The 13,027-nt window shown below is 42.1% G+C and overlaps 2 protein-coding genes across 9 annotated transcripts in view; one reads left to right on the top strand and one right to left on the bottom strand.

Annotated features, from left to right (window-relative positions):
* The window catches only part of NT5E (5'-nucleotidase ecto), a 46,493-nt gene extending 42,074 nt beyond the window's left edge, over positions 1–4,419 (top strand). Inside the window, exons 9-10 of the mRNA XM_006027110.3 lie at positions 4,114–4,304; positions 4,342–4,419. Of these exons, the coding sequence (XP_006027172.2) occupies positions 4,114–4,274 (161 nt within the window). The 3' untranslated portion in view covers positions 4,275–4,304; positions 4,342–4,419. The remainder of the gene's footprint in view (positions 1–4,113; positions 4,305–4,341) is intronic.
* SNX14 (sorting nexin 14) overlaps positions 1–13,027 on the bottom strand; it is a 97,503-nt gene that overhangs the window by 10,055 nt on the left and 74,421 nt on the right. For 2 of the 8 annotated variants that reach the window (XM_006027108.3, XM_014521543.2), the window contains 3 exons: positions 11,506–11,597; positions 11,258–11,314; positions 5,330–8,470 (listed from right to left, as the gene is read on the bottom strand). In XM_006027108.3, coding sequence (XP_006027170.1) covers positions 8,432–8,470; positions 11,258–11,314; positions 11,506–11,597 — 188 coding nt within the window. In that variant the 3' untranslated portion in view covers positions 5,330–8,431. Of the gene's footprint in view, positions 1–5,329; positions 8,471–10,832; positions 11,148–11,257; positions 11,315–11,505; positions 11,598–13,027 lie in introns of those variants that run through there. The other 6 variants (XM_014521541.1, XM_014521542.1, XM_014521540.2 and 3 more) reach the window with 5 other exon arrangements.

Raw genomic sequence — 13,027 nt, 5'->3', positions numbered from 1 at the left:
GGGGCTGTGCGCGGTTGGGTGGGGGGGGGGGGGGGGGGGGGGGGGGGGGTGTCAGACTAGATTATCTATTTAGATCCCTTCTGACCCTTAACTATTATGAAACAAGGAAGAAGTGGTGGAGGATGTGAAGGTGATGGGTAACTTGGGAGGAAGCTAATCACAATATGATAGAATTCCAGATCTTGAGTAGGGAGAGCATGGAGGTCAGCAAAATTAGGACACTAGATTTGAAAAAATGTGGAGTTAATTTGACTCAGTAAGTTAGTTAGTCATAGTGTCATAGGAGGATAGCTTGAATGATAATGGGACCTAGGAGGGCTGGGTGCTTCTAAAGGCATTAGAAGCCCAACAAGAGACTGTCCACAAAATGGAAACACAAGAAGGATGGCAAGAGACCAATGTGGCTGCACAAAAAGCTTCTGAAATGCCTCAAAGGCAAAAGAAAAGCATACAAGGAATGAGGAAATGGGCAGGTCATCAAGGACACATACTAGGAAAAAGCAAGAACCTGCAGGGACAAAATCAGCAAAGCAAAGCTAAAGAATGAGCTGCACCTGGTAAAGGAGGTTAAGGACAACAAGGGGTTTTATATGATGACCAGAAAAGAAAGACTAAGAAAACCAGTGGCAACATGGAGGGGGTATATATGCACCCCGAGTGTGCTGGTGCATTCCCCGGCAGGCTGCGCTCCCTGTTTAGGCGACAGGCAGTGGGGCAGGCGGGAGCACTGGTGCCCCTGTGAGCACTGACTGGGGTGCAGGGCTGCCAGCAAAACCGGCCACACTGCCTCCAGAAGTGGCCACAGGACTTCTGCGGTGCAGCTGCTTTGTGTGAGTAAGATCGGCCGCCAGGGACTGCCCCCTGCCCCACCCCCGAGGCAGCCCCGTCAAGGACTGATTGTGGAGGGGGGGGTACATGCCCCCTGTGACTTGAAAATCACCAGCTGCCCATGAAGGAAGCTGTGGGTCCACTCTTAACAAGCCATGGGAAACTCCTAACAAGACATAAAGAAGGCAGATGTACTCAACAGCTATTTGCTTCAGGCTTCACAAAAAAAAAATTAAGCTGTAGCTATACACCTAAAGCAGATTATCTGGATAAGGAAGGGGTCAAACAGAGATGACATAACAAAAGAGACTGTCAGAGTGTTTGTTGGGTCTGAATGAATTCAAGTCAGTAGGGTCAGATGAGCTTCATCCCATGATACTGAGGGAACTGGTAGAGGACATCTCAGAGCCCTTGGCAATGATCTTCATGAAGTTGTGGAAGATGGGCCAGGTACCAGAAGACTGGAAAAGGGCCAATGTAATGCTCTCTAAAAAAGGCAACAAGGAGGAGCCAGGGAACTACAGACCAGTTAGCCTCACCTCAACACCTGAAAAGTTACTAAAGCATATCCTAAGGAAGGCCATTTGCAAGCACCTAGAGGAGGAAAGGCTTATCACAAGCAGCCAGCATGGATTTATGAAAGAACAAATCATGTCAAACAAACTTGATCTCCTCCTTTGATAATGTAACTAGTTAGGTGGATTATGGGTATACTGTGGATATAGCATATTTGGACTTCAGCCAGGCTTTTGACAAGGTCTTGCACAACTTCCTGATAAACAAATTTGAGAAATGTGGGCTGGATAAAACTACTACAAGATGGATAAATAGCTGGCTCAATAGCCACAAGCAAAGGGTACTTATTAATAGGACCATAGCAGAATGGCAGATTTCGAGTAGAGTCCCACAGGGGTCTGTCTTGAACCTAATGCTATTCAATGCATTTATTAACGATTTGGATACTGACATAGAAAGCTTCTTGATCAAGTTTGTAAATGACATGAAACTGTGAAGGACTGAGTGCACATTGGAGGGATGCAAGTGTAATTCAGAAGGATTTTGACAGATTAGAAAAGTTGAGGTAGAACTAACACAATGAAGTTCAGTATGGACAAATGCAAGGTACTACACCTCAGGAGAAATAAGAACATAAATATAAAATGGGTGACACCTAATTGGGTAGCAGCACTATGGAAAAGGACTTGGGAGTCTCGATAGATTACAGACTCAATGAATCTGCAGTTTTGAGCTGCATCAATAGAAGCAGTTAGGCACAAGACACTGGAGGTGAGAGTGCCCCTCTACTCAGCACTGGTTAGGGCCCTCTTATCTGGAGCATGCTGTACAGTTCTGGGCTCCACATTTTAAAAAGGATGTGGAGAGGACCTAGGAGGTAGGCAAAAATAATTAAAGGGCTTGGAAAGCAAGTCATATAAGGAGATGCTGAAGGAGCTAGGCATGCTCAGCATGTAGAAAAGATGCTCAAGAGGGGGAATGATGGCAGTCTTCAAATACTTGAAAGTTGCTTTGAAGAGGGACAACACCTTTTCTTTTTCACTGCAGAGAGGATGTAGACCAATGCTTTTATATAGCAGCAAAGTAAGTTTAGATTGGCTATCCAGAAAAAACAAACAAACAAACAAACAAACTTTGCTGTTAGAATAGTGAGGCAATGGAATAGCTCAGGGAAGTTATGGACTCTCCATCACTGGAGGTGCTCAAGGAGAGATTGGATAGCTATTGATCAGGGATGATCTAGGCATAACTATGCCTATATTCTACAGTGGCATTTCCCATGCTTCTGGGCTTTCCTGGTTGCCCTGCCCCAGCCTTCTGCAACATGCATCTGAGAGTTTTTAAGCCACCCTCAAAGGCATTAGGTGTTGGCTACAGCCAAAGCTAGGGACTTTGACTGGGGTGCACCAACACTTCTGCTTGGACCAGAGCCCAAAGTCTCTGGCTAGAGGGGTCTTTCCCATCCACTCAGCATCAGACCAATCACCATATTTGGAATTAGGAAGGAATTTTACCTCATGGTCAAATTGGTGTGGATTGCAGAGGGCTCTGCCTTCCTCTGTATGGACTGTGGGGGTTTTGCCTCCCTTTGTAGTGGGGGCACAGCCTTCTTCCTGGAATCTTGTGAGCATATATTGACAACATTTGATAGAAGCAGGGCATTGACTGCCATGGGTCCCCTGCTTTAATCACTGGCCAATTGGGATGTTATGTCTGTTGTAGCTGGATGGACAGTATTATTGCATAGAGCTTAGATCAGGGTTCCCAACCCCTGGGCCACAAAGGGTCAGCTGCCAATCTGCAGGAGGGCTGGCTGCCAGACCAGAAGTGACCATGGACTGCAGACTGGCAGCCAACCCATTTTATACTGTACTCAGTACAGTATTCAGTATAAAAAAAAAAAAAGAGAGTTGGTTGCCTGCCTGCAGTATGCTGGGCACTGCTGGTCTGTGGTTACTTCCAGTCCTCAGCATAAAAAGGCTGGGAACCCCTGGCTTAGATCATGGGTTGTAGAGGATGGTTTAGATAGGGTTTATGCTGCCTCAAGTAGGGGGTTGGACTAGATGACCTCTGGAGGTCCCTTCCAGCCCTGCTGCTCTATGTCTTCTCCCTTTTCAAATGAGATATTGATGAGCCTTTTCAAATTAAGCCAACCCACCAGTCCTTTATCTACCATTGGGTAAATGTTTTGCATAATTGTCATGCAGCTGCTGTTGTTCTCCAACACTTATGTGTACAAGCCTGCAACAATACAAGTGAATTCAGTCATCCTACTTTAGCCCTGGATGAAGCAGGGTTAAAGCTGGGAGAGTTTTGCTCACTTGCATCGCTGCAGGCTCCTGCAGATGCAATTGCATAACAGGTGCTGCACAGTCTGGTGCAGCAGGACCCTCTCCCTTTTTGAGACTGCTCTATGTGTCCATTAGTCCATGTCCATCAGCTAAACCAAGGAAACTGATGGAAAGAGAACGTTATCATCCAGTGAAAGGCAAGTTGCCAGCAACAGACACAGTCAACATGAAAAGACTGACTATCCCTCTCCGTGGAGGGCATGTGAGTAGCTTACCCTCTCTCCCCCCATCTCTCTGATTCATAAAATTGTGCCTTCTCCTGAACAGAAAGAACACACTTTCTACTTTTTTCACCCCAAGTGGAACACGCATTTAAAAGTAGTAGCATCTCAAAGATTAATAGCAGCTGTAGCACTAGCTTTGTAATAACATACAGTTGCATGCAATAACAACTTGCATACAATTTTCTTTCCTCTAGGTGATTTCGACATTGATGTAGTCTCACGTTACCTTGCTAGAATGGGAAAAGTCTTTCCAGCAGTTGACGGTCGAGTGAAATTTTCCGCTGGAAATTTCATCCAAGGAAGTCTTACTCTGGTTTCAGTTTTGCTCATTGTAACATTCCTACACTTCAGTTAATTCTCCTAGCAATGTTTTTGGGCTTCTCTCCTCTTAATTCTCCTAGCAATGTTTTTGGGCTTCTTTCCTCATCTCTTGCCCTTTTTTTTTTTTTTTTTTTATAAACGTTTGACCTCCACAGGCAGATAGCAGCATTCAGAGTGTCATAGAAAGTTAGGGTTGGATGGGACCTCAGGAGATCATCTAGTCCAATCCCCTGCTCAAAGCAGGATCATCCCAGCCAAGACTTTATCTACCTGGGTCTTAAAAACCTCCAAGGAAGGAGAACCCAAAACCTCTCTGGGTAACTCGTTCTAGTGCTTTGCTACCCTCCTAGTGAGAAAGTTTTTCCTAATATCTAACCTAAATTTCCCTTGCTGCAACTTGAGACCATTGCTCCTTGTTCTGTCATCTGCCACCACTGAGAAGAGTCTACTATTGGGATCACTCATCCAAACAGGTGAAAGCTAGGAAGATGATCAGGCAGAACGAGGGGATTCAAGGAGGAGCTTGGCCAGTATGTTCTCAAATTCAGAGCAGCAGGTGCAAGCACACTTCTCCACACTCCCAAACTCAAGCTCATGCTTCAAAGAGGGGCACAGTATTGAAACAAAGGATGTTCTACAGATTAATTTGCATGGTGGTAGAAGCACTAACAAGTACACTCCTGATCACTTGCGGGTTCTTCAGTTCCTCTCAAATTCCTCTCATCCAGTAAAGTTGAGAAAGAATCCACTGTCAATAGCCCAAGCAAGTTTAGTGGACATGTGTACACATGCAATTCATGGAAAGCAAACTCTGGAGCTTATTGCTTCTGGGTACACCAGTTGAATGTGCATCTGGGACTGCATAACATGCTGCAGGAGCTGGCTGGGGTATGAGGGTGCTCCAGTGTGGGGCTAGCCAGCAGGCAGCCTTTGCCGTCACTAAAGCATCCTTGTGCCCCAATCAGCTGGGGCAGCATCTATGTGTTCTCTGCTGCGGAGTAAAAAGCTCAGCAGCAGGATAGTTATCCTGCTGCAGAGTTAATTAGTTTACTCCAGCCTAATAGGGGCACACATGCAGATGCACAAAAATTTACTACCAAGATAATTAGTCTACTCTGCAGTAAATGTCTTGTGTAGATGCACCCAGTGATACATTACTACCTCCCTTTGATCTTCACTCAGGGTTGAGACCTTCACTGTAACAACTGTACTTAGCTTTCAAACATACTTATCTTCGACTGAGCCAAATGCCATTAAGACACCAGCACGGGCAATTAATTTTTATTCTTCTTATTTGAGGTTACAGGCACACTTGTATTCTTACCACTATCACACCAAGAAAGAACCTAATGAAAAGCTGGACTTGATCACTTGCTGTTTAATACACCTAGTTTCAATAGTTATGGTGAGCAGGTAATTTAAGTACATGTAATGAGAACGCAATTCTCCCAATTTGTTTCTGTAAAACACCAGTTAAAAATCTAACTCTCAAAAACAAGCGTGCTGTGCGACTACCAAACCAATATGCATGTTAAGGACCTAATTTTTTTTTATGGATCATTCATATGAGAGGACTACCAGCAGCACATGACTCCTGAGTATCACCTGAAAGCAAGAGCAACAAGGATGAATGTCAGTATAGCATGTTGGTACCTTCTGAGGTCTCAGGCACACACCAAGCTTAGTAGCTAATGGATTCACAGCTGAGTGTAGTTTGGTTTAAAAAGTCCTAAAGCCTGGACTTTTCATCACGATGACAAGTGGGCTCTCTCTCAAATATGAGCCACAGCATTTCTCTAAGGAAGACTGTCCATCACTCACAGGGTGGTTTTGTGTTTTTACATGCATTGGCAGAAAGCGAGTTAGCAGGCACAAAACAAGCATTTGTATTTAACAAACACTTTTTACCAAGAGACTGCCGAAAGGGCAGACACTGCTTATAAAATGACTGCAAACAAATTTAACCGGTTTGAAAATGGCAGCAATATAATACAATTTTAGCAAAAGAAAAAAAAACATAAGGTAATTCAGATTTGGAACTTGGGCTTTATTAAAATGTTTCCATATGCTATGCATTGTTGTAGATATTAAGCAAACTGCAAACCAGCTAAACTTCATTAAAGTCCTGGAAAGCCAGAACTACAGGCATCAGTGTAAGAGCCCAGCCACTCAGCGTGTTACTCACAGGAGCTCTTTAATGAAAGATGCAACACTAAAGCATTATAGTGGCAAATTATTACTGCGGGGTGGGGAGGGAATCAATTCTGTGCACTTACAAAATAGACACCTCCCAACAAAAATTAACTGGAAAGTCCCAAGCTCTATGGAACTGTATCAGATGATCAGCTCTGCTGCAAGGGACATACTTTATTTAAAGTATAAGGAAGTTACAGACAACATGTTTACCTTAATACATATTTCAAACAAGTTATTTGTTTGTCCCATATTCTGCTCCTCCAAGGGAAGGGACCAGGGGAAAGAGACTGGCTGTCTTTTGTTAAATATGGCTGGAAACCTAGAAATAGCTTTCTGAGTCAGACCCACTATCCATCATAATCTAATCATTTCCAGAACCAGATCTCTCAAAAGGATGCAAGAGCCCCACAGAAGGCAAGTATGGTATATTCCACACTTCGTAAAAAGTCTCAAGCCCTTCTTGTGAGATTGGTTTGAACACTGACAGATTAGGGTTTTGTAATCCCTTCCCCACACACTCTGTACAGGTACCAGCATCTGCTTTATTCTCAGCTGTTTAAAGCTGTGCCAAATAATTACAGAAGGATGTTTCTCTGAAATTGGATTTCACCATCACCTCAGTGTTGTAATATCCCAGTTCCTTACACAAACTTCTCACAATTTTTTTTTTGTTTTTTTTAAATGTAGAAAGCAATTTGTTTCTACATAAAAGTTACCTGACGGTCAAAGACTGAGTACAAAACCTGTTCCAATTAATGAAATGGTCCCTCCTCCATGGATACCAGGAACAGTAAGTTACACCCATGAGTCAACACACCTGTTTGGCTTCCATTATAATGGATCTTTTGGGTTACCCAAAAAGGCAAGGTTGTCCTGCAGAGTTAAAATAACCATCTGTGAGGCAGTTAGCCGTGTTAATCTAAAGTCAGGTAGAAAGGCAGGGCAGGGTGGCACCTTAAAGAATAACTGGTTCAGAGAAACAAGCATTCACTACTTGATCAGATTCTGTGAATGGACTTGCAGAGAGCAGGGGTAACTAAACAGTTTAATAAAGTAATTTAAATAGGCTACAGAAAAAGGGCAGGGGGTACTGCCAAGGCAGGCAAGCAGAAGACATCATAAGGAATGAAGCAGTTAACCCATACTGATGTAGGAAGAGAAGGAAAGGGTAAAGGTTAAATGGTTATAAAAATGAGTCAAAATAGTAAAGATTTAAATCTAAAACTGTAAGAATTCTTATGTACTCAAGTGTTGTAAATGAAAAATTTAATTTGGCATGGATATTAAAAAAAACACAGCCAAGGAGTGCCAGCAAGATGTAGCTTACATAAATATAACTACATAAAGTAAAACAGTGCTGCAGATTTCTTAAGATCACGCACACAGGGACTGGAGCCACTTGAAAAGCACATTTAAGATTTGAGGGGAGAAGAGAGGACCTTGAAGTGACAGACATATTAAGACATGGGGAAAATTGCTTAAGCACATTCTATTGAGAAACAATTAAAGGCCCCTGCCCCACTTTTCTAATCCTATATGCTTTTTTCCATCACAAGCAGGTTAAAAAGATCTCTCCAACATTACAATCTCAAATAAAGAGCAACGAAACTTTTCACCACCAATTTTTCCCACCCCCCCACTACCAAATCCTTTCCAAAGTGCTTCATGCATCAAGGTCACTTGCAACTAAATATTGCAACTATTAGCAAAAATGCTTTTCTTCTAAAGAAAGAGTTGTTCATACTAACAGAAAGCCAAAAACATGAAGGCCAAAAACCTCGGAGGGGAAGAAGAAGTTTAAGTAACAGGACAAACATTTTAATTTCAAATCAGTATTAAATCTGAATTCATCTTTATTGGGTAAAGAGATCTTCAAAAGTTAAAATTTACGTTATTTACAAGCAAATATACAATGCAAGATTAAAATATCACATAACCATTAAATTAGTGCATCAGAAACATTTTCATTAGGTGATTAGGTAGATTATTCTGCCTCTACATCCAAGATGATACAGAGGTAGCTTCCTTCTGAACCTAGTATAAAGAGTAATTGAAAAAGAATTACACCTTCATTTACTGAAATTTGAAAGCACGTGTTTATTAGTCAGCCACCTAGAGCACAATGAACAAAAGATTTTAAACAAATTACTAGAAACCAAATACGAGTAACAGCCATGTCTGTAGCATCTTAAAAAAATCAGGCAATTAGTCCTAAACATATAGTTTGTGCTATTTCCTATGCATACGCCAGCTTTTTTGAACACTGAACTCAAGTCTAGAATCCCTCCTTCCTGGAAAATATTCTCCATCTTTGTATGCTGTTCCTGTCCTTCCCCAAATGCCTCCCTTGCCAAAGGACTCCAGGAGATTAGATGAACACTGTGTTTGAGACTGAATTTATATAATGGGATTTTGCAGGTCTCTTAAACAGGCAGAACTTGCATAAACATGTTTCATTTAGTTCCAGGGCCTCTGACACTATGCTGGGTCAGGACAAGTCTAATCAAATAAGAATCCTAGATGGCAGATCTCAAGATAATTTGCCAAATAGGGAACTAAACCCAAGTGGGATTATTTTCCACAACCAATTACAAATTTATCTGTGTTAGCAGTCCAATAAACCTACAGCTTTCTAGCAGCCCACTGTATCTTTAAAGTGACATTTCAGCATGCAGAATGTTCCAGTGATGCTGGCTCAAACAAAAAACTTGGTGGCTAAGGCAGAAGCATGCTTGCCCCCAAATTAAAAGATTAGTTGAGCCCCACACCATAATGGACGTATGATTAAGTTTTCCAAAATAGCAACACTCCAAAAATGGCTCAAGACAGGCCCTTTGGTGTGCTAAGCCCCTCTTTAAATAGCCATGGTAGGAGTTCAATTTCTTCCAGTACTCCTTACTCAGAATTTGAATGCATATTTAGTTTTAATGCTAGTCAGCAACTGGAAAAAAGGAACACCTTTCACTGAATTGAAAGCAGAAAGGCAAACCACCTGTGGATAAGCAGTCATAACGTTACTTCTTCACATGAACACACATCCCAAAGGACTCACGGAAACTGTGGCCACACCACACATGCATCTTTTTTTGAGCAAGGGAGGGACAAAAGATAGTTGATTGATAACTAGTGGTAACAGTTTCAATTTCAGGACTTGTTTTCTGATGAAAGGATTTGCTTCCAAAACCTGTTCAAAACAGGAGGGTGCAGGTACAAATATTTCTAGGAGGGAGACAAACATTTCAGATGCAAAATCAGTGGGAAAGATTGGCTGTCAGAAGGAGATGAAAGTGCCTCTTTGCCCCACCCTACAATCAAGTAATTCTCTGTTATTCTCTCTCGTTTCCCAGGATACTTTGGGACTCCAGAACTTGTGTCCTCTCCTTCACCCCATGCCCTGCTCTGTCCTGTCGGCAACCTTTCCACTCATACCGGTTTCTTTTGCAATGCCTCCCTCCCTTCTTAGTCCTTGGTTATATTTACCAAAATACTTTCACAAAAAGGTGTGTAGTCCTAGGAAAAGCTCGCCATCCAAAATGAGGGAATGACCAAACTATGAGTGAAGGCTCATTTGTTCTTGCTCAGCCACTGGAGCCCCCCTGCCATCCCCACTGGCAATTATGGGAAGCAGGGAGAGCCTGACACATCAAGACCTCAGCTCCGCAGTCAGTCAGGCTAGGGTGGAGAGTGGACTCAAAGCTTTTTTTAAACCCAGCCTTGACCAACATTCGGAAGCAGCATAATTAGTCTTCTCTGGTTATACAGCACTTGCGAAGAGGGCTGTAAAAGCTGCCAAACCTTATGGTTGCTGCTGATTTACAACCTCAATTTTTACTAAAAGCTGCTCTGCCTTTTGAAGAACCAGCTTTCATGAACTGCCCACTTGGAGCACAAGGCAGGAAGCGCCTTCTTATGTTAGAGCTGACAAATCATTGAAATATCAAGACTTAAAAACTTTAAAACTTCTTACAGCTTCATTTGGAAGCCTTTAAAAGGGATTAGTTAATATTCCCTTCATTATCTGCTATGACCAAGAGTTCAGTGGATTAAAGCAGGAACTGGCATTATAGTAGTACACAGGCCATAAAGCTGCTTCCCCTTTTTCCCTACCGTGCTCTACTCACTTAAAATTAAGTGCACTAACAACTTCTAAATGAAGAGGCAGTAGGCATGGATCTGGTGTACCAAGTAGGTCAATTTACAAAGAACACTCACTTAAGTTAGTCATGTAGATCGCCTTCATTTCTTCTGATATTTATCACTATCTTCTATTTATCAAGCAAAAACTGAAATAGTGGGTCCAACAAGTTGATATTATTTGGGGTTAAGTGTTACCCTACTCCTGGGCACAGGCATTTTCAGCATCCAAGCTATGGCATTCATAATCAGATTCAAGGTCTTTAAATCTCCACGATTTTTTTATTTTTTTTGATTAACATGAAGATATTTTGCAATTGCTTCACAAGGTTTTACATGTCCATTATTATCTGTCAGTAATGGTAAAGCAAGGCACACAGACCCCCTTCCTCCCGTGCTGGATGTACTGTACAGTTCGACTGCAGGAGGCACTTCAGCTTTCAGCACATTGGGGCCTCCAGGCCTGAAGGGCTGGGCCTGAATGGCTGAAGCAATATTTGGTAAAAATTAGAGTTTAGGTCCCAAAAGTAACTTGCAGCATAGTAAACACACACTTTCTCCAGCAGAATTAACTTTCCTGCCAAAACATGACATCAGAATTGTATTGGGATTTCTAATCTATCTGCTCATAAAATACAAAACAAAGAACTTTCCTGCAGCTCTTTCCATAGGTTTGCTATCACGTACCTTATTGATCTCTGGGAACAATTCCTGTATCCCGATATCCAATAGAACATAAGTCAGCTAAAAAACAAACAAACAAAAACAAAATCACAACTCTCAGAGTCAATGTCAATTCTTGTGACAACACTAAGACATTGAAACTGTTTTGATAGTCTGTATTAAACTGTGAATCTGTACATTACCTGGGGGTAAATAAAATGTATCTGAAAATCTTTATGAAACACTGAAAACATCAAACAGTTTTTATGTACCTGTTTGTTAAGCACCGGCTGCTGCATTCCATCGAATAGAAGCCTGATACCTTCATACTTAGCCTCTTCTCCAATGCATTTGGATATCAAATCTAGGCCAGATATGAACATTTTGTGCTGGTTATGAGAAGGCATTATAAATTAATTAATTATGTCATATGTGAAGTAATGCCTGGATAAAAATTCAATACAAGTCAGTATGCTATAGATCTGCTGCAAAATAGAATTTAAGTGCCAACTGAGTCCGAGATTTCTTTTTATTAAATATAAAAGAGTTAGGTACATTCTCTACTAATAAGTTGCATGAGATCTAGAGCTAGAACTTATTTTTATGACCTCTCGAGATGAAAAAAAAATCCTGTGTGATCCAACCCACTGCACAGGATTTATTTTTTAAATCCCTTATTTAGCTTTGTATTGTTGAAAGAATCTTTCCAAGACTTAGAGGACAGAAAAGCAAACTCAAATAGCCAGTACTTTGTTGATTAAAACCTGAAGTGGTTTTGTACTGATTTCAGGCGCTTCAATGCATGAAGGGAAGTGCAGCTCAGCTCTCTCTCTTTTTTTCCCCCTTTCACTGAGGGTCCTTTTTTCACCCAATTTCAAACTGGGCTCTGTGAGCAAGGAACATGAAAGACTTAAGATGAGCAAATCACTCCTCAGCTAGGTTAACAACACAGGATTTGTTTTGATCACCAGTGTCATCAGGACTGCCCCATCCTGTACAGAAGTGGGACATGACAGTCCTAAAATCATGCCTGTCAAATGTTCATCCTAGCTCTTCTTGTAGAAACTCCTTCAGCTTCCCTATGCAGCTTGTTCCATTGTACTACTGTTCTGAGAATAAAGACATTTATTTTTAATTAACTCTGAATCTACTTTCCAGCAGGTTACATCCTTTGCCGGGGAGAAAAGCAGCCCCCCTCTTCAACACAGCAGTTTTCAAATATCTGAAACCTTATATTATGTTCATCCTTAATGTCTTTTTGCTGAACTAAGTCTATTTAAGTTCTCACCTTTTCCTCAGATGACTTGGACCCTCTCCAGTTCATAGACTTCATAGACATTAAAGTCCAGAGTAGGTGTTTGCACCACCTCCGGGGGAAGTTTGTTCCAGACCCTGGACACGCACTGTAAAGAACTTACTTATATCCAGTCTAAACTGGCCTTCCTGGAGTTTATGGCCGTAAGACTTTCTTATCCCTTGTGGAGCTCTAGTGAACAGCTGTTCTCCCAGGTCCTGACATACCCCTCTTATGTAGCTGTAGGCTGTTACCAAGACCCCCTGAGCCTTCTCTTCTCTGGACTGAAGAGTCCCCAAGTCCCTCAGCCTCTTCTTGTATGGTCTACCCTCCAGGCCTTGGATCACATGAGTGGCTCTTCCTCTGGACTCTCAAGCTTCTCCACATCCTTCCTGAAATACTGGACGCAGTACTGCAGCCTCACCAGGGCCAAGTAAAGAGGGAGGATGACTTCCCTGGTTTTGCTTCAGATACAGCGGTGGATGCACACCAGAGTTTGG

This window comes from Alligator sinensis, unplaced genomic scaffold (genome assembly GCF_000455745.1).
Source record: "Alligator sinensis unplaced genomic scaffold, ASM45574v1 scaffold55_1, whole genome shotgun sequence".
NCBI classification, from domain to species: domain Eukaryota; kingdom Metazoa; phylum Chordata; order Crocodylia; family Alligatoridae; genus Alligator; species Alligator sinensis.
Note: the sequence above shows the minus strand (reverse complement) of the source record. Positions and strands in the feature narration are given on the sequence as shown.